The sequence below is a fragment of the Oncorhynchus gorbuscha genome, linkage group LG16, assembly GCF_021184085.1.
Source record: "Oncorhynchus gorbuscha isolate QuinsamMale2020 ecotype Even-year linkage group LG16, OgorEven_v1.0, whole genome shotgun sequence".
Taxonomy (NCBI): Eukaryota; Metazoa; Chordata; class Actinopteri; order Salmoniformes; family Salmonidae; genus Oncorhynchus; species Oncorhynchus gorbuscha.
This window is the reverse complement of record NC_060188.1, coordinates 44,518,210-44,534,495: the sequence shown is the minus strand read 5'-3', so window position 1 is coordinate 44,534,495 and position 16,286 is coordinate 44,518,210. Positions and strand designations below refer to the sequence as shown.

The window sequence follows — 16,286 nt, the reverse complement described above, 5'->3', positions numbered from 1 at the left end:
AAAAAACTTAACCTGTCCCAACCATCCTCCCGCTTCTGCTGGCTTTCGCAGATTCTGCCATTACTCTCCTGAAGTTGCTGGTAATAGGCTACATGAGGAGTCGGCAAACTTTCTCATGTCGAATGCCAATTTATCGTACCATTTCTACCAATCTGCGGGCCAGTTATGGTTTTCATATGCACATTTTAATTTAATTTAATTTAGTTTAATTTAATTTATATTAACGTTTTCATATCTCAAAATCATTGTCATGTGGTAAATCAGGATTCTATCCAAATCTAAGTGAAAATTATACAAACCTAAAAAGTAACTTCTATTGCCAACTATGTAAAAATAGCATATAAAGCCAACAAATAAAAACATTGCAGCCTGCAGGTAGAAAATATCCTCATAAAAATAAATATCCTTTAAATCACATTGGCTACACATGGCCTGTCTGCAACGACCTTAAAATATATCAACTATTAACTTGGGTTCGGCCTGAAGCTCCTTGCAACATTGTATAAAATATTCTGGGCCCTCAGTTTCCTGCGCAAGGAATAAGAAGTGATCAGGTCAATCTATTTTATGACGTTTACACTGGATCAGAGCATGGCATTTTTCCATTTCCCTCTGAGTGGTTATCGGAAGGGAGAGAGCTGGAAAGATTTTTCAAATTCATGTAGGAGTTGTTGTCATTCTCAATGGATGTAAAAACAGAGTTAATTTGCTTTCTGTTTGAGGTGAAGAACATATTACTTTGAGAAGTTCCACAGCACATTAGTGGTGGTGCATTAACCCAATCAGAAATACAATCACCAGCAGCATATCACCCTGCATACCACTTCTGGCTTGCTTCTGAAGCTAAGCATGGTTGGTCCTGGTCAGTTCCTGGATGGGAGACCAGATGCTGCTGGAAGTGGTGTTGGAGGGCCAGTAGGAGGCACTCTTTCCATTGGTCTAAAAAAATGTCCCAATGCCCCAGGGCAGTGATTGGGGACACTGCCCTGTGTAGGGTGCCGTCTTTCGGGTGGGATGTTAAACGGGTGTCCTGATTCTCTGAGGTCATTAAAGATCCCATGGCACTTATTGTAAGAGTAGGGGTGTTAACCCCGGTGTCCTGGCTAAATTCCCAATCTGGCTCTCAAACCATCACGGTCACCTAACAATCCCCAGTTTACAGTTGGCTCATTCATCCCACCCTCCTCTCCCCTGTAACTATTCCCCAGGTCGTTGCTGCAAATGAGAACGTGTTCTCAGTCAACTTACCTGGTAAAATAAAGGATAAATGAATAAAAAGATCCCCCAAATGGGCACATTTATACAGTATGCCTACATTTGCGCACAGGCCAGGTAGCCTATAGCCCTACTTCTATTCGTAATCAGGTGTGCGTCTGTACTCAACATGGACAGGAGAGCTCTAAACAAAAGTCAGTGACTAAATTTACAAGCTCTTAAATGGAATGAAATGAACCAAAACGTGATTCTCACAAGTGTAGCATAGGGTTGTGCCCTCTGCAAGCAACGTGTCCATTCCCACAGTGAGAACGATACAAGACTGGAATAGTAATATGTTGAATGCGTTAACAGACATTATGATTTGGTAAATGTACTACTGGTAATATATGTCATGGGGAATTGACAGACACTAACAATCAAACGCAAACATTTCACACAATGCAGTTATGAAAGTGCACAAATTGGCAGGAGAGAGTGCATTCTGGAGAGAGACGTGCATTGTGCAGCCACACTCCCCTTCTTCTTAGACTGTACCATCGCGCGGTCTCCGCAATGGGTTAGTCTCGAAGACAGATGTCTCATGTGCCATAAAAAAACCTCAGTCGACCAACAGCCTATCGACCAAACAATTGACCAGTCGAAATCATTTGGGTCAGCACAGGTCCTGTATTCAGGTCCGAGGGAAGCTGTAGAGTCTAATGCAATGATCTTTCAATCAAAACAGGGAGACCCTCTTTCTTCTCTAACGCCTCTGATACTGATGTAACCTTTGGCTATCTCTATAAAGGTTCACCCAGAGATTCAGGGAGTATATAATGGGGGAGAGGAACATCAATTGTTCTTATGCTGATAACATTCTGTTGCCGTTTTTATTTTATTTTTTTTTTTAAACATGTGCTGCCAAAACTGTGGAGATATTTTCTGTTATTTCCGGATATGAGGTTAAATGGCATAAAACTTAACCTAGGCCAGTGTCTACAATATGCCCATCCGCCACGGTTACCCCTTTTCATTTCAAAGGGATGTAGTCAGTTATGAAGTATCTGGGGATTCTATTGACACCAGAGTTAGATACGATAGTGGATATCAATGTGCTTCCAGTACTCCAAAAAGTAAAACAAAACACAGTGGAAGTTATTAAATCTTAGTTCATGGGGGGGGGAAATGTATTCTATTAAAATAATAGTTGTTCCTAAGTTTAATTATATTTCAATGAGGCTACCAATATGCTTTCCATCATACATTTTAAGCAGTCTGACGGCATTATTAAAGGCTTTATATGGGAGGGAAAAGACCACGCTTCAGTATGCAGGAAAGGCAAGGCCCCCAAAAGAGAGAGGGGGTTTAGGACTCCCAGATGTGATAGTGTACAAATGTGGCTTTCGAGCTATCCAGAATGGCTAGGCACTGGAGAGAGGAGGTTGAGGAGAGATGGGCTCCTTTCGGGCCGTTACACATGCTATCCCAAAAAAGAGCTAATGATACAGATATTCAGGGCATCAATCCAATTCCAGGCCATTATATGGCAGTATAGTTGTCAGTACATACAAGGACCAGAGTCTCCACATAGACAAATATATGCTTCTCTATGTTATAATCCTGCTATTTCTATTAGGAAACCGTCAATAATGTGGGGACAATGGGTAAGAGAAGGGGTTCAGACCTGCACAATAATTAGGTATGTGTGTCACTTGAAGAAATTGGGAATAAGTATCAACTTTGTGATCACGAGGTATGGGGATATATGCAAATTGAAAGCTGTGTGTCAACACTAGGTGGTGCCGTTATGTCAAAAGGCAACAATGTTGTAGAAGGTATATTTTCACTACCAAGCTCTGTACAATCAGCTTCTTTATGTTACATAAATGTTAATAATGACACCTGTGTGAACTTGAGAATTGTCTGGCAAGGGGATTTACAATGTGAAGGAGATACAAAAGACATGGTTGTATATTATTGCAAATATTGGGCAAAATGTCAGAGAAGCCAAGGGAAAAGGTATATAATTGAAAGTTCCTCATCGATTGTATTTCACTCCCCTACGGTTACAGAGGATGGGTTTGTCACGGGACCGATGTGTGTTGACTGTGGGAATGTGTGGGAATGCCCAGTTGTGCACCATGGGAGACAGCCTTGGATTCCATTTACCAAGGTCACCAAGACTGTCCGTTGAGTAACAAGTCTGAAATAAGAGGGATTCACTTGACAGAATTACAAATATTATGTTTAGGTATTGTGTCAGTGTCAAGGCTGGTCCTGAAACATTGGAAAAGCTTTAGTGAGCCAGTGTTCATGGAGTGGATGCATATGTTGACAAAAGGAACAACATTGGAAAAGCTTTAGTGAGCCAGTGTTCATGGAGTGGATGCATATGTTGACAAAAGGAACAACATTGGATGAAATCATGTTGGAAAAGAGGCTGGAGAAAAATAGTACACACTCCCAAAAGATATGAGAATGATTCTTGTGTTTTCTTGAGGGCACATAAAAGAATATCATGGACATCAAATAGCATATAATTGAACAGGAAAACATCGTCCTGTGTATTTATTTGTGTTTAATGCATTGGTTGTTTTATGTTAAAAATGAAAAAGATTGAATCAATTGTCTATACACATTTTTTTTTATCTCAACCAGCTTCACCTGTAATGCTTTTCAACAGTCTTGAAGGCATTCCCACATATGCTGAGTACTTGTTGGTTGCTTTTCCTTCACTCTGTGGTCATCCCAAACCATATCAATTGGGTTAGGTCGGGTGATTGTGGAGGCCAGGAAATCTGATGCAGCACTCCGTCACTCTCCTTCTTGGTCAAATAGCCCTTACACAGCCTGGAGGTGTGTTGGGTCATTGTCCTGTTGAAAAACAAATGATAGTCCCACTAAGCGCAAACCAGATGGGGTGGCATATCGCTGTAGAATGCTGTGGTAGCCATGCTGGTTAAGTGTGCATTGAATTCTAAATAAATCACAGACAGTGTCACCAGCAAAGCAACCCACACATCACACCTCCTCCTCCATGCTTCACGGTGGGAACCACACATGCGGAGATCACCCGTTCACTTACTCTGCGTCTCACAAAGGCATGGCGGTTGGAGAAAAAAATCAGATTTCATGTTTCTTGGCCCAAGCAAGTCTTCTTATTCTTCTTATTGGTGTCCTTTAGTTGTGATTTCATTGTAGTAATTAAAACATGAAGGCCTGATTCCCACAGTCTCCTCTGAACAGTGTATGTTGAGATGTGTCTGTTACTTGACCTCTGTGAAACATATATTTGGGCTGCAATTTCTGAGGCTGGTAACTCTAATGAACTTCTCCTCTGCAGCAGAGGTAACTCTGGGTCTTACTTTCCTGTGGTCGGTCCTCATGAGAGCCAGTTTCATCATAGCGCTTGATTGTTTTTGCGACTGCACTTTAAGAAACTGACCTTCATGTCATAAAGTAATGATGAACTGTCATTTCTCTTTCCTTATTAGAGCTGTTGTTGCCATAATATGAACTTGATCTTTTACGAAGTTGGCCTATCTTCTGTATACCACCCCTACCTTGTCACAGCACAAGTGATTGAGAAGAAGGAATGAAATTATACAAATTAACTTTTAACAAGACACCCCTGTTAATTGTCAAATATATTTTGATTCGTTTAAAACTGTTTAACACAATCATATGGCTTGGGGGTAGAAGCTGTTAAGGACATTTGGACTTAGACTTGGCCCTCCAGTACCGGGTGCCATGCGGTAGCAGAGTAAACAGTCTATGACTTGGGTGGCTGGACTCTTTGACAGCTGTTTGGGTCGTCCTCTGACACCGCCTAGTATATAGGTCCTGGATGTCAGGAAGCTTGGCCCCAGTGATGTACTGGGCCGTACGCACTACCCTCTGTAGCGCCTTACGGTCGGATGTCGAGCAGTTGCCGTACCAGGTGGTGATACAACCGGTCAGGATGCTCTTGATGGTACAGCTGTGTAACGTTTTGAGGATCTAGGGATCCATGCCAAATCTTTTCAGTCTCCTGAGGGGGGAGAAGGTGTTGTCGTGCCCTCTTCCCACCTTTCTTGGTGTGTTTGGACCATGTTAGTTTGTTGGTAATGTGGACACCAAGGAACTTGAAACTCTCGACCAGCTCCACTACAGCTCCGTCAATGTCTACAACAGGCACAAGCCAAACATACCTTAAGGAAGCTACTGCCACCTTGTGGTCTGGAGTATTTTAACAAGGCTGTTTGGCAGTTGACCTGTGCTTTGTGAACATCAAAACATTTACTGCAGAGGTGCTAAACTCTGGGCAGAGGTGCTAAACTCTGGGCAGAGGTGCTAAACTCTGGGCAGAGGTGCTAAACTCTGGGCAGAGGTGCTAAACTCTGGGCATAAACTCTGGGCAGAGGTGCTAAACTCTGGGCAGAGGTGCTAAGTACCTCTCGTCAGTCAGTATCCTTGGTGTGTCTGAGGCTATAGGCCCTGTTCCAACTTTTGCTTGTTGTTCCAAAACTGGGAAAAGTCTCTGAATGTCCTTGAGTGGCCCAGCCAGAGCCCGGACTTCAACCCGAACGAACGTCTCTGGAGAGACATGAAAATAGCTGTGCAGTGACGCATCCCATCCAACCTAACAGAGCTCGAGAGGATCTGCAGAGAAGAATAGAAGTAACTCCCCAAATACAGGTGTGCCAAGCTTGTATCGCCGAGAAGCCTCGAGGCTGTAATCGCAGCTAAAGGTGCTTAAACATAGTATTGAGTAAAGGGCCTGAAAACATATGTAAATGTATTTTTAAGATTGTATTGTTAATATATTTGCACAAATTTCTCAAAACCTGGTTTTTGCTTTGTCATTATGGGGTATTGTGTGTAGATTGATGAGAAAAAAATATATTGAATATATTTTAGAATAAGGCTGTAACGTAAGAAAATGTGGAAAATGTTAAGGGGTCTGAATACTTTCCGAATGCACTGTAGATCAACCAAAGGTCACAGCTTCCTCTTTCTGAAAACCGGGTCAGTCTCATTTCAGAGTCGGATTATCTGGCTTGTTTGTTTGTTGTCCTACTTTGTACCGGCTCCCCCTCTCTTCTTTAATTTCTTCTGGGCTGGGAAGGATTGTGGGGTGAGGGGATAGAGGCATGGAGGGATGAAGGGAAGGGAAAACGCGGGAGTCATGTCAAAATGCCCATCAATTCCCCTCAGGGCTGACACATGGGGCTAGAACCTTCTCCTCATCTCTCTCTATTTGCCTCTAGCACTATCTCTCTCTCCCTCTCTAACTCTTTCTCTCTCTTTACCTCTCTCTCTTTCTCTCCTCCCTCTCGCTCTCTCTTCCTCCAACCCTCTCTCCACCCGCCCCCTCTCTCTCTCTCTCTCTGTGGATTTCCAAATGCACAGTCAGTCTTCAGTTATCCTGATGTGACCCTCTGAACATGAAAAGGTGTCCTTCCTTTCTTCCTTCCACCACTTGAATGGAAACCTGATTTAAGTGGTTCTCAAATTGGTTAGGCCCACACTCTTTCACAGTGCCAAGATATTATAAGCTAAGCAGTGCCCTGTTAACCATTTATTAGTGTACACCGTAGCAAAACATTTTGCAACTGGAAGTGTTTTGGTCCATTTTCTTCCAGTTGGTATCTAGTGAATACAGTATGACCTCTCAACTGTGTGATGCTGCAGATAATTACGGGTTCTATACCAAATCATTGGTTCTATCCATACCTAATTACAGACTAGTACTATTTCCAATGCGACCTCTAATGTATACGGACTCTGTGCTTGGATCCACAACCTGTTGGACCTTTCCTAACCCCATGCCTCATGGGATAAATCTGAACATTAAGGCATATCTGAGCACTTAGTGAACGGAATATTTGTTTTTCCTCCACTGTCCTTGTGCAAACCGAAGCCTAGTAACCTGGAGGCCTGATATAATCTTTTCCACAAATAAGCATTTCTGTATCCAAACAAAATAGCATGCCATATATAGCTAGAGTATATCAGCCTCCACAAAGGACCATTGTGTCCTTCTTGGTCTCATAACAACAGTGATAGACTTCATTGGCAAACTGATGGTGTTAATGTGGCAGAACTACGCCTATGTGTGAGAGAAAGGAGAGGAGAAAGGTTGTGTGTGTGTGTGTGTGTGTGTGTTTGGATCTGCGTTTGCACATGCGTGTGTGTGTGTTCTTGCCTTCGTGTGTGAAAGACAGACCAAGGGGGATGATAGGAGGAGAGGTCAATAAGAGGAGAATAGGGAGGGCTTGTTGTGGGTGTGTGTTTGTTTTGGGGGAGGGGGATGGGCTGACAGCGAGGGTTAAGTGACGTCAGCCTGCACGGCTCCATTCATGAACAGCGTGAATAATTGAGGGTCTGGCCCCGGGAAGCCACGCTGCACAAACAGAAGCCATTATGCAAAGCAGCTAGCATCGGCAGACATCTCTCCCCAGCCTCAGCATCATCCACATCAGAGAGAAAGAGAGGGGGAGAGAGAGCGAGAGATAGGGAGACAGGGAAAAGGCATGTAACGGAAGCAGGGAGAACGGGAAGAGCGTACAGGAAGCCAAGGAAGGATAGAGAGAGAGAAAGGAAGAAAGAGGAGAAGAGTGAAGAGGCTTTGCAGCAGCCAAAGAATGTGCCTGTGAATCACTCTACAGAGAGAGAGGAAAAGAGAGAGAGAGACAGACAGAGGGTGGCCATGACGGTGTTGATTTAGGGTGTGCTCCACTGGTTGCAAGTGATATCGGAGGGCTAGGCTGTCGTCTGTCTAACCGAGACCCCGCACACGGGCCCCTCTGTCTGGGATGCAACGGGAGGCATTTGCCCCCTCTCCATCCCCTCTCTCCCCTCCGGCTACCCTCTTCCTCTTCGTGCTGATCGCTGAGTGACTTAATGAATGAAGCAGGTGGAAGTTGATCAGGCGGGTTGAGTCCTTCATGGCTGCCAGGTTAGTTCTTATCATTGCTTGGGGGGTAATTCATGTTAGCATCCTCACCTTGCAATGTCTAGTAGAAATGAATAGGAGGGCTAAAGGGGCTACTTAGCTTGATCTAGGCTAATTCTAAATGGGGCGTCCAATGATGGAGGAGACTGGTTACCTCGCCTGTAGACGTGCTGGGAATGAAAAACCCACCGTCTCTTTATTGCCTTATCATTCCACACCAAAAGGCTACAGCTAATACGGATCAGTCATTCTATTGTTTATTCTTCTCTCTGAGTGGGGCTGGGAAGTGGTGTGTGTGTGTGTGTGTGTGTGTGTGTGTGTGTGTGTGTGTGTGTGTGTGTGTGTGTGTGTGTGTGTGTGTGTGTGTGTGTGTGTGTGTGTGTGTGTGTGTGTGTGTGTGTGTGTGTGTGTGTGTGTGTGTGTGTGTGTGTGGGGGGGGGGGGGGGTGCGGAATGACAAGGCAATGATGAGGCGCTGGGTTTTTCATTCCCCGCACGTCAAGACACAAGGTAGTCCTGTGTAGCTCAGCTTGTAGAGCATGGTGCTTTAAATGCCAGGGTTCTGGGTTTGATTCCCACAGGGGACTAGTATGAAACAAGTATACAAATATATGCATTCGCTACTTTAAGTTTCTCTGAATAAGAGTGTCTGATAAAATGACAAAAAAAAATGTATTAAAAAAAAATCTCTCTTTCAATCATTGATTAGCATTAGCCTAGCATGAGCTAATTAGCCATGTTAGCCCCCCTCCTACTCATTTATACTGTACAGTGCAACGTGAAGATGCTAACACACATTAGCTATATGGGTTTCATTGAAACGATAACATCATGTCTTGCCTGCATGCCCAGGCGCTTTGGGATTAAGTGTCTGACTTTAGGGGAGATGTGTTTTCATCAGAGATCAGTCCAAGTGAATGCTTTACCATTCTGTAGCACGGTAATCATTTGAATAGCCAACTGTTATATATATGAGAGAGAGAAGAGAGAGAGAATCTCTTCCCATATTGATATCAGCTCAGTTTATGCATCAGTAGCATATGCGTCCAGGCTTGTCGGTATGTATTGGATGGAAAATCACCATGTTTTGAAACATTTCCTTTACATTTTGACATGTTTTAAGAATGATAACTCATTGTCTTTGCATGCCTCAATTGATCCATCACACTTAGCTATATATAATGGCTCTGTTAACCCAAAAACATAAACCATCCTTCCACCATTTCAGTGCCGTCATTATAAATGTAACCTGTGCTGACGGGGTCTTGTTTTCAAGACCAGGAGTATGACCTCATGCAGAGTAGCTTGACCTGTGTGAATGATAGTGTCATTTGACCTTTGACACAAGGCAACAATGTGGGTGGGGGATATGTGTCTTTCTATTGACTAGGGTACCAGTGAAGATGTCCTATGCTAGATAACTTTTTTCAGCTGTTGATAATAATCAGCAAAAATGGTTAACGTCCTTGCATTAAGATATAAGGGGGAACATAGCTATATTCAATCAACTTCACATGTTGATTTAAAACTTATGTTTAACCCTTTCTTGATGGGATTTGTCAAGAAATTGTGTGACATAAAACACTACTTTCCGGTCCTTTCCGGCATTTATTAATCGGTTAAATTAGACATTGAACTTGAACCCTGTGAGACTCCTGGATTGAGTGTGCTTTTTTTCATTGCGATCTCAGAAATGCAGTGTAACTGCGTAACATTAAGTGTCTCCTTATGCTACGGGGTGAAAACAGTTCTTATGGGCACACAAATCCCCGAATGCATGCGGTTGCAAAATCGAGTGCTTCTCTAAACCGAAAGAGTCACCTTACCTACAGCAGATACTTAGAACCTAAATCGAAATGGTCAACGTGATTGTTCAGTAATGATGGATAATACCTGTGGGATACGCATTTGGTGTCGAGCTGTTTAAAACTACGCCGTGATATTTTCACACCTCATCATCTGGTCCAATTTTGTGAATGACGGTCAAGTGGCAAAGAGCTGGCGTTCAAAACAACCGCCCAAGTGCTGGGAAGGTCATTTCACTGAGCAGCCATTGCGGACACAGGCTGTAAAACATTGATCACTAAGGTCATTACAGAAATCACAAGACTGATACCTAATCAGGATTATTTGTGAGGATAACATCAAGAAGAGTAGCATTTTCTGTGTGTTTGTAGTCATACCTTGTGGGATTGGTAATAATCTGATAATAATCCATTGCTTTAGGACTTGGTCAGATGGTTTATGTCACAGTTTAGGTGACCTAGCAAGACAAATTCAGTTTTAGTGACATGGGCCAGGGGAGAGTTTAGGGCAGGGAAGTTAGTGTACTCTTCACTGAGCTAGACCAACATGGCCAAAAGAGCCTTAGTTGCCTGATGTCAAATGAAGTACACTGAATCTGCCAGACCCTAAACCTGAAGGTCTGGAACCGTGTTCATAAAATATCTTCGAGTGCTGATCTAGGATCAGGTCTCCCCTCTTATTCATTATGATTTAAAAGGCAAACCGATCCTTGATCATCAGTCCTACTCTGAAACACTTTATGAATAAGTGCCCTGGAGATAAGAAGACTCTCTAGTGGTCTGGATATGACATCAGTTAGCCGATAAAATTGTCCTCTCTCGTCAAGGACAGAGACGGTGCCTCATCGATGTGCTCTGTAGTATCAAAGACCAATCTTTTCCACTGGAGGAAGTGAACAAATTATTGTAATTGGGGAGGTTGTTGCTTTCTTTAAATTGTCTGATGGTCAAACAACTCAACTTCCAAGATCTTTGTAGATTGAAAGAAATAAAAACAATTGCACATTATTCATGTCGAGTACACATTTGCATCTCAAGAATTCAGCCCATAAGTGCTGTGAGTATCACAGAGGATAAGCAATCATTTTAGTCATTTTCTCTCACTCACTTCTTCTCTCTCTCCCCAACAGCACTGCTAGCAATTCGAACCGGAGCACGCCCACTTGCTCGCCCGTCCTGCGCCATCGCTCTCGCTCACCCACGCCCCAGCAGAGCCTGGAACCCAGTGGTGAGAACATGGTGGAGAAGGGCCACTCGGACCCCTCCTCTGACAAGGACAAGTCACCCTCCACCATAGAGCAGGTGGTGCAGCGCACCTACAGTCAGTCGGTACACTCCACCACACGCAGCCACGGGGGCAAGAACTCCAAGGTGAGCATGTGTGCCTGGACCAAACACACACTGGACCAAGCACACATTCATGGGCCAAAACACCATGATGTATTGGTGGAGAAAATGTATGTAGTAACACGCTCAATTGATTCAAAGGTTAAGGTAACACACCCATTCCAGGAGTGCTTCCCTCTATCTCAGACCTGTTGCCCTAACTTAGTTGAACTTCTTGGGTAATTAGAGAAACCATCATGCCCTGGTCTGGACCCAGGTGCAAGGACATGATACAAACACATAGCCATCACATCTCTAGCCTCTACTATCAAGTAGTTTGCCTTTTAGGACTTCTGATCCGCTGTACCTAAAACTAATCCACACTCTCACAACAAAAGAAACAGCAGCAATCTTTGTACAAATGGTATAATTGATTACTTTCTCCCAACTGTAGAATATACTCCAATGCGGGTTGTCAGAATGAAATTGACAAGGTCCATCTGTAAAAAATAAAAAGATCTGCCATTCGGTAGTGGATTTTGAAAACATACATCTTTGTCAAGTACTCAAGTATACTCAAGTGGAGTACATTCGGAGAGTATTACAGCCTTATTCTAAAATGGATTAAATAAACATTTTTCCTCATCAATCTACACACAATAGCCCATAATGACAAAGCGAAAACAGATTTTCTAGACAGAAATACCTTTGCATAAGTATTCAGACCCTTTGCTATGAGACTCAAAATTGAGCTCAGGTGCACCCTGTTTCTTGAGATGTTTTTACATCTTGATTGGAGTCCACCTGTGGTAATTCAATTGATTGGACATGATTTGGAAAGGCACACACCTGTCTATATACGTTGACAGTGCATGTCAGAGCAAAATTCCAAGCCATGAGGTCGAAGGAATTGTCCGTAGAGCTCTGAGACAGGATTGTGTCGGAACAGATCTTGGGAAGGGTACCAAAAAATGTCTGCAGCATTGAGAGGTCCCCAAGAACACAGTGGCCTCTATCATTCTTAAATGGTAGAAGTTTGGAACCACCAACACTCCTCCTAGAGCTGGCCACCCGCCCAAACTGAGCAATCGGGGGAGAAGGGCCTTGGTATGGGAGGTGACCAAGAATCTGATGGTCACTCTGACAGAGCTCCAGAGTTCCTCTGTGGAGATGGGAGAACCTTTCAGAAGGACAAGCATCTCTGCAGCACTCCACTAATCAAGCCTTTATGGTAGAGTGCCCAGACGGAAGACACTCCTCAATAAAAGGCACGACAGCCCGCTTGGAGTTTGCCAAAAAGCATGTCACGTCTGGAGGTAACCTGGGACCATCCCTACATTGAAGCATGGTGATGGCAGCATCATGTTGTAGGGATGTTTTTCAGCGGCAGGGACTGGGAAACTAGTCAGGGGAAAGATGAACGGAGCAAAGTACAGAGAGATCCTTGATGAAAACCCTCTCCAGAGTGCTCAGCACCTCCGCATGGGGCGGAGGTTCACCTTCCAACAGGACAACGACACTAAGCACACAACCAAGACAGCGTGGGAGTGGCTTCGGGACAAGTCTCTGAATGTCCTTGAGGGGCCCTGCCAGAGCCCGGACTTCAACCCGATCGATCATCTCTGGGGAGACTTGAAAATAGCTGTGCAGCAATGCTCCTCATCCAACCTGACAGAGCTTGAGGATCTGCAGAGAAGAATGGGAGAAACTCCCCAAATACAGGTGTGCCAAGCTTGTAGTGTCCTACCCAAGAAGACTCGAGGCTGTAATCAATGCCAATTGTGCTTCAACAAAGTACTGAGTAAATGGTCTGAATACTTTTGTAAATGTGATAAGTTTTCTATTTTTAATACATTTGCAAAAATGTCAACTTGTTTTTGCTCTGTCATTATGGAGTATTGTGTGTAGATTGAGGGAGGGGAAAACTTTAAATCGCTAACGTAACAATGTGGAAAAAGTGAAGGGGTCTGAATACTTCCCGAATGCACTGTATATCATACTAAGGTTCTTCTCAACCTTTTTCATATCCCATTCCATGCTGATGTTGCCTCACTTCCACTCTCAGGAGTTGACTGTCCGTCACTGCTTTTGTTTGCCATGTTTACTTTTGAGACGTGGTTGCTACATTTCTTCACCACCTGAACCGATCATGAAACCCCTCACAAGCCAAGTCTGTAACTTGAACCGTTTTAGTTCCTTATATTTGTTTTCTGATTTTCTTTGTTCTTCTTCTCATGCATGCTAGTCTCACAAGCGACTTTCCAAAGTAAGCATCACTCTTTTTCTGGTTTTTCTCCTCCCTCCTTCTAGCTTGTACTCATGCATCGTGACTTTCCACTATCCCTGCGATAAGCTAATTGTTTTTCCTTTATGCCACCCTACATTATGCTAAACTAACGTGCACCTCTATCCTGTCTTTACCTATCCTACCCTATACAATCCCGCCCTACTCTACCTGATGAGACTACCCAAAACTCTCTATGCTAAGCTATGTTAGCCTTACCTAGCGTACCACTTACTGACCAACTATATTAGCCTACCCTTGCACTGACCTGATCTCATCTCCCTCATGCCATGCTAGCTAGAAGCGTTAACTCATAATGTACTTTTTATGCTGCTAGAGCAGATGTTAAAATGGTTAACCATGGTAACCAGAATCCCTCAGACTATTCAACATTACCCTAAATGACTGTTGCTCATCTTTCCATGCCTCGATCACACTGCATTATCCCATCCTACCTTAAAGGTACACTCATCAATATGATGTCCTCATACAGCGCTGGGGGCCACTTCCTGTTTACAGACAGAATTCAAATCTGCCCAGGCTCTTTTCAATATATGAACTCCCTTAAGACATGTCCATCATACAAAGCAGGGTCACGTCCTGCTCACAGACATAAAAAAAAACAACTGAACTCGAGTGATCTTTAAGCAGGAAGTGACCCCGCTTTGTTTGACGTCAAATTGCAGTGTACCCTTTTTATCCACCCGTCGCTACATTTTAACTGCATATAAGACTGAAGTTCCCGACCTTAGATCCTAACTTATGAAATCCAGCGGTAACCTGCAGTAATAACTCGCACTACTAACGGGAGATTTACACAGGAGCGCCAAGCTACAATAACTCTGCTTGCAACTAATAAACAGTGTAATGAAACTAGCAGACCAGCTGATCTGACACTGTTACGGTGTCCAACCAGCTTGACACTGGACAGTGGAAATGGCGTGGGAAATGGTCATTGTCTGCGTTTACTACTCCCGCCCCAATGAAACATACTATCAGGAACAGCAAAATCGAAAAATATACGTGGAAGAATATGACATTATTACAACTGAAAAAATAATTTTCACTGGAAATGTTGTGTGTCAATTACTTGAATTTATTTTATTTACAGAACACGTTTATTTACAGACAATGAGCCTACTTAGCCAAATTATGCCTACAGCAGGCTACTCTTCTGCAAAAAATTAAGTTATTGAAGACAATTTTAAGGAATTACCACATTGTAAATGAAAGTGATACGTAATGCAACATATGTGATAGGCAATTTAAATAGCGTTATAAACAAAGCACTCTGATTCTTTGGTTAAGATAATGACATCCAAATGAATAATAAGAGGGTACTCTCCCTACCACATTTCCTCCCAATTGAGACATTGTTTCTTCAATAAAGTACAATATGCCACTGTAGACATACTGGCCTGGAAGAAAATATAAAGGTCCGCTATTGAGTGTTAGCACGTTGTTCTACAAATAAAGAAATGTCCGCTATTCACAGGATAGGAAATGTTACTCTTCACTCCCAGCCTACCCATAAACAAGATTTAATAAAAACAATATCATTTGTGCAACTTTAAATAACTACTACAATACAATATCAATTTACAGTGCATTCAGACTCCTCCACATTTTCTTACATTACAGCGTTATTATAAAGTAGATTCAATCGTTTTCCCCCCCCTCATCAATCTACAAACAATACCCCATAATGACGAAGCAAAAACAGTTTGAGAGATTTTTTAAATGTATTTTAAATAACAGAAATTACTTTTTTACTTTTTACAAAAGTATTCAGGCTGTGTGCATAGGTTCGTTGTCCTGTTGGAAGGTGAACTTTCACCCCAGTCTGAGGTCCTGAGCGCTCTGGAGCAGGTTGTCATCTCGCTGTACTTTGCTCCGTTTATCTTTCCCTCGATCCGGACTAGTCTCCCAGTACCTGCCACTGAAAAACATCACCACAGCATGATGCTGCCACCATCATGCTTCACCGTAGGGATGGTATTGGCCAGGTGATAAGCGGTGCCTGGTTTCCTCTAGACGTGAAGCTTGAAATTCAGGCCAAAGAACTCAATCTTGGTTTCATCAGACCAGAGAATCTTGTTTCTCATGGTCTGAGAGTCCATTAGGTGCCTTTTGGCAAACTCCAAGCAGGCTGTCGTGCCTTTTACTGAGGAGTGAGTAGCTTCCGTCTGGCCACTCTACCATAAAGGCCTGATTGGTGGAGTGCTGCAGAGATGGTTGTCCTTCTGGATGGTTCTCCCATCTCCACAGAAGAACTAGACCCCTACAGGGTAACCATTGGATTCTTGGTCACCTCCCTGACCAAGGCCCTTATCCCCCAATTGCTCAGTTTGGCCTTGCCGCCAGCTCTAGGAAGAGTGTTGGTAGTTCCAAACTTCTTCCATTTAAGAACGATTGAGGCCACTGTGTTCTTGGGGACCTTCAATGCTGCAGAAGAAATGTTTTGGTACCCTTCCCCAGATCTGTGCCTCGACACAAACCTGTCTTGGTGCTCTACAGACAATTCCTTCGACCTCATGGCTTGGTTTTTGCTCTGACATTCACTGTCAACTGTGAGACCTTATATAATAATATAATAATAATAATAATAAATATATAATAATATAATAATAATAATAATAATATAATAATATTTAATGAAATTGGAAATGAAATGTATCCTACACCATGATTTCAAATAGTGTTTGGGTTGGTTCGTTGCCTAATAGATTTAGGAAATG

At 43.1% G+C, this 16,286-nt stretch overlaps 1 protein-coding gene across 7 annotated transcripts in view; it reads left to right on the top strand.

Annotated features, from left to right (window-relative positions):
• Nucleotides 1–16,286, top strand: part of LOC124000136 (protein Aster-B-like) — a 164,196-nt gene that overhangs the window by 116,564 nt on the left and 31,346 nt on the right. For 6 of the 7 annotated variants that reach the window (XM_046306309.1, XM_046306304.1, XM_046306305.1 and 3 more), the window contains one exon: nucleotides 11,069–11,309. In XM_046306309.1, coding sequence (XP_046162265.1) covers nucleotides 11,069–11,309 — 241 coding nt within the window. Of the gene's footprint in view, nucleotides 1–7,616; nucleotides 8,138–11,068; nucleotides 11,310–16,286 lie in introns of those variants that run through there. The other variant, XM_046306311.1, reaches the window with a different exon arrangement.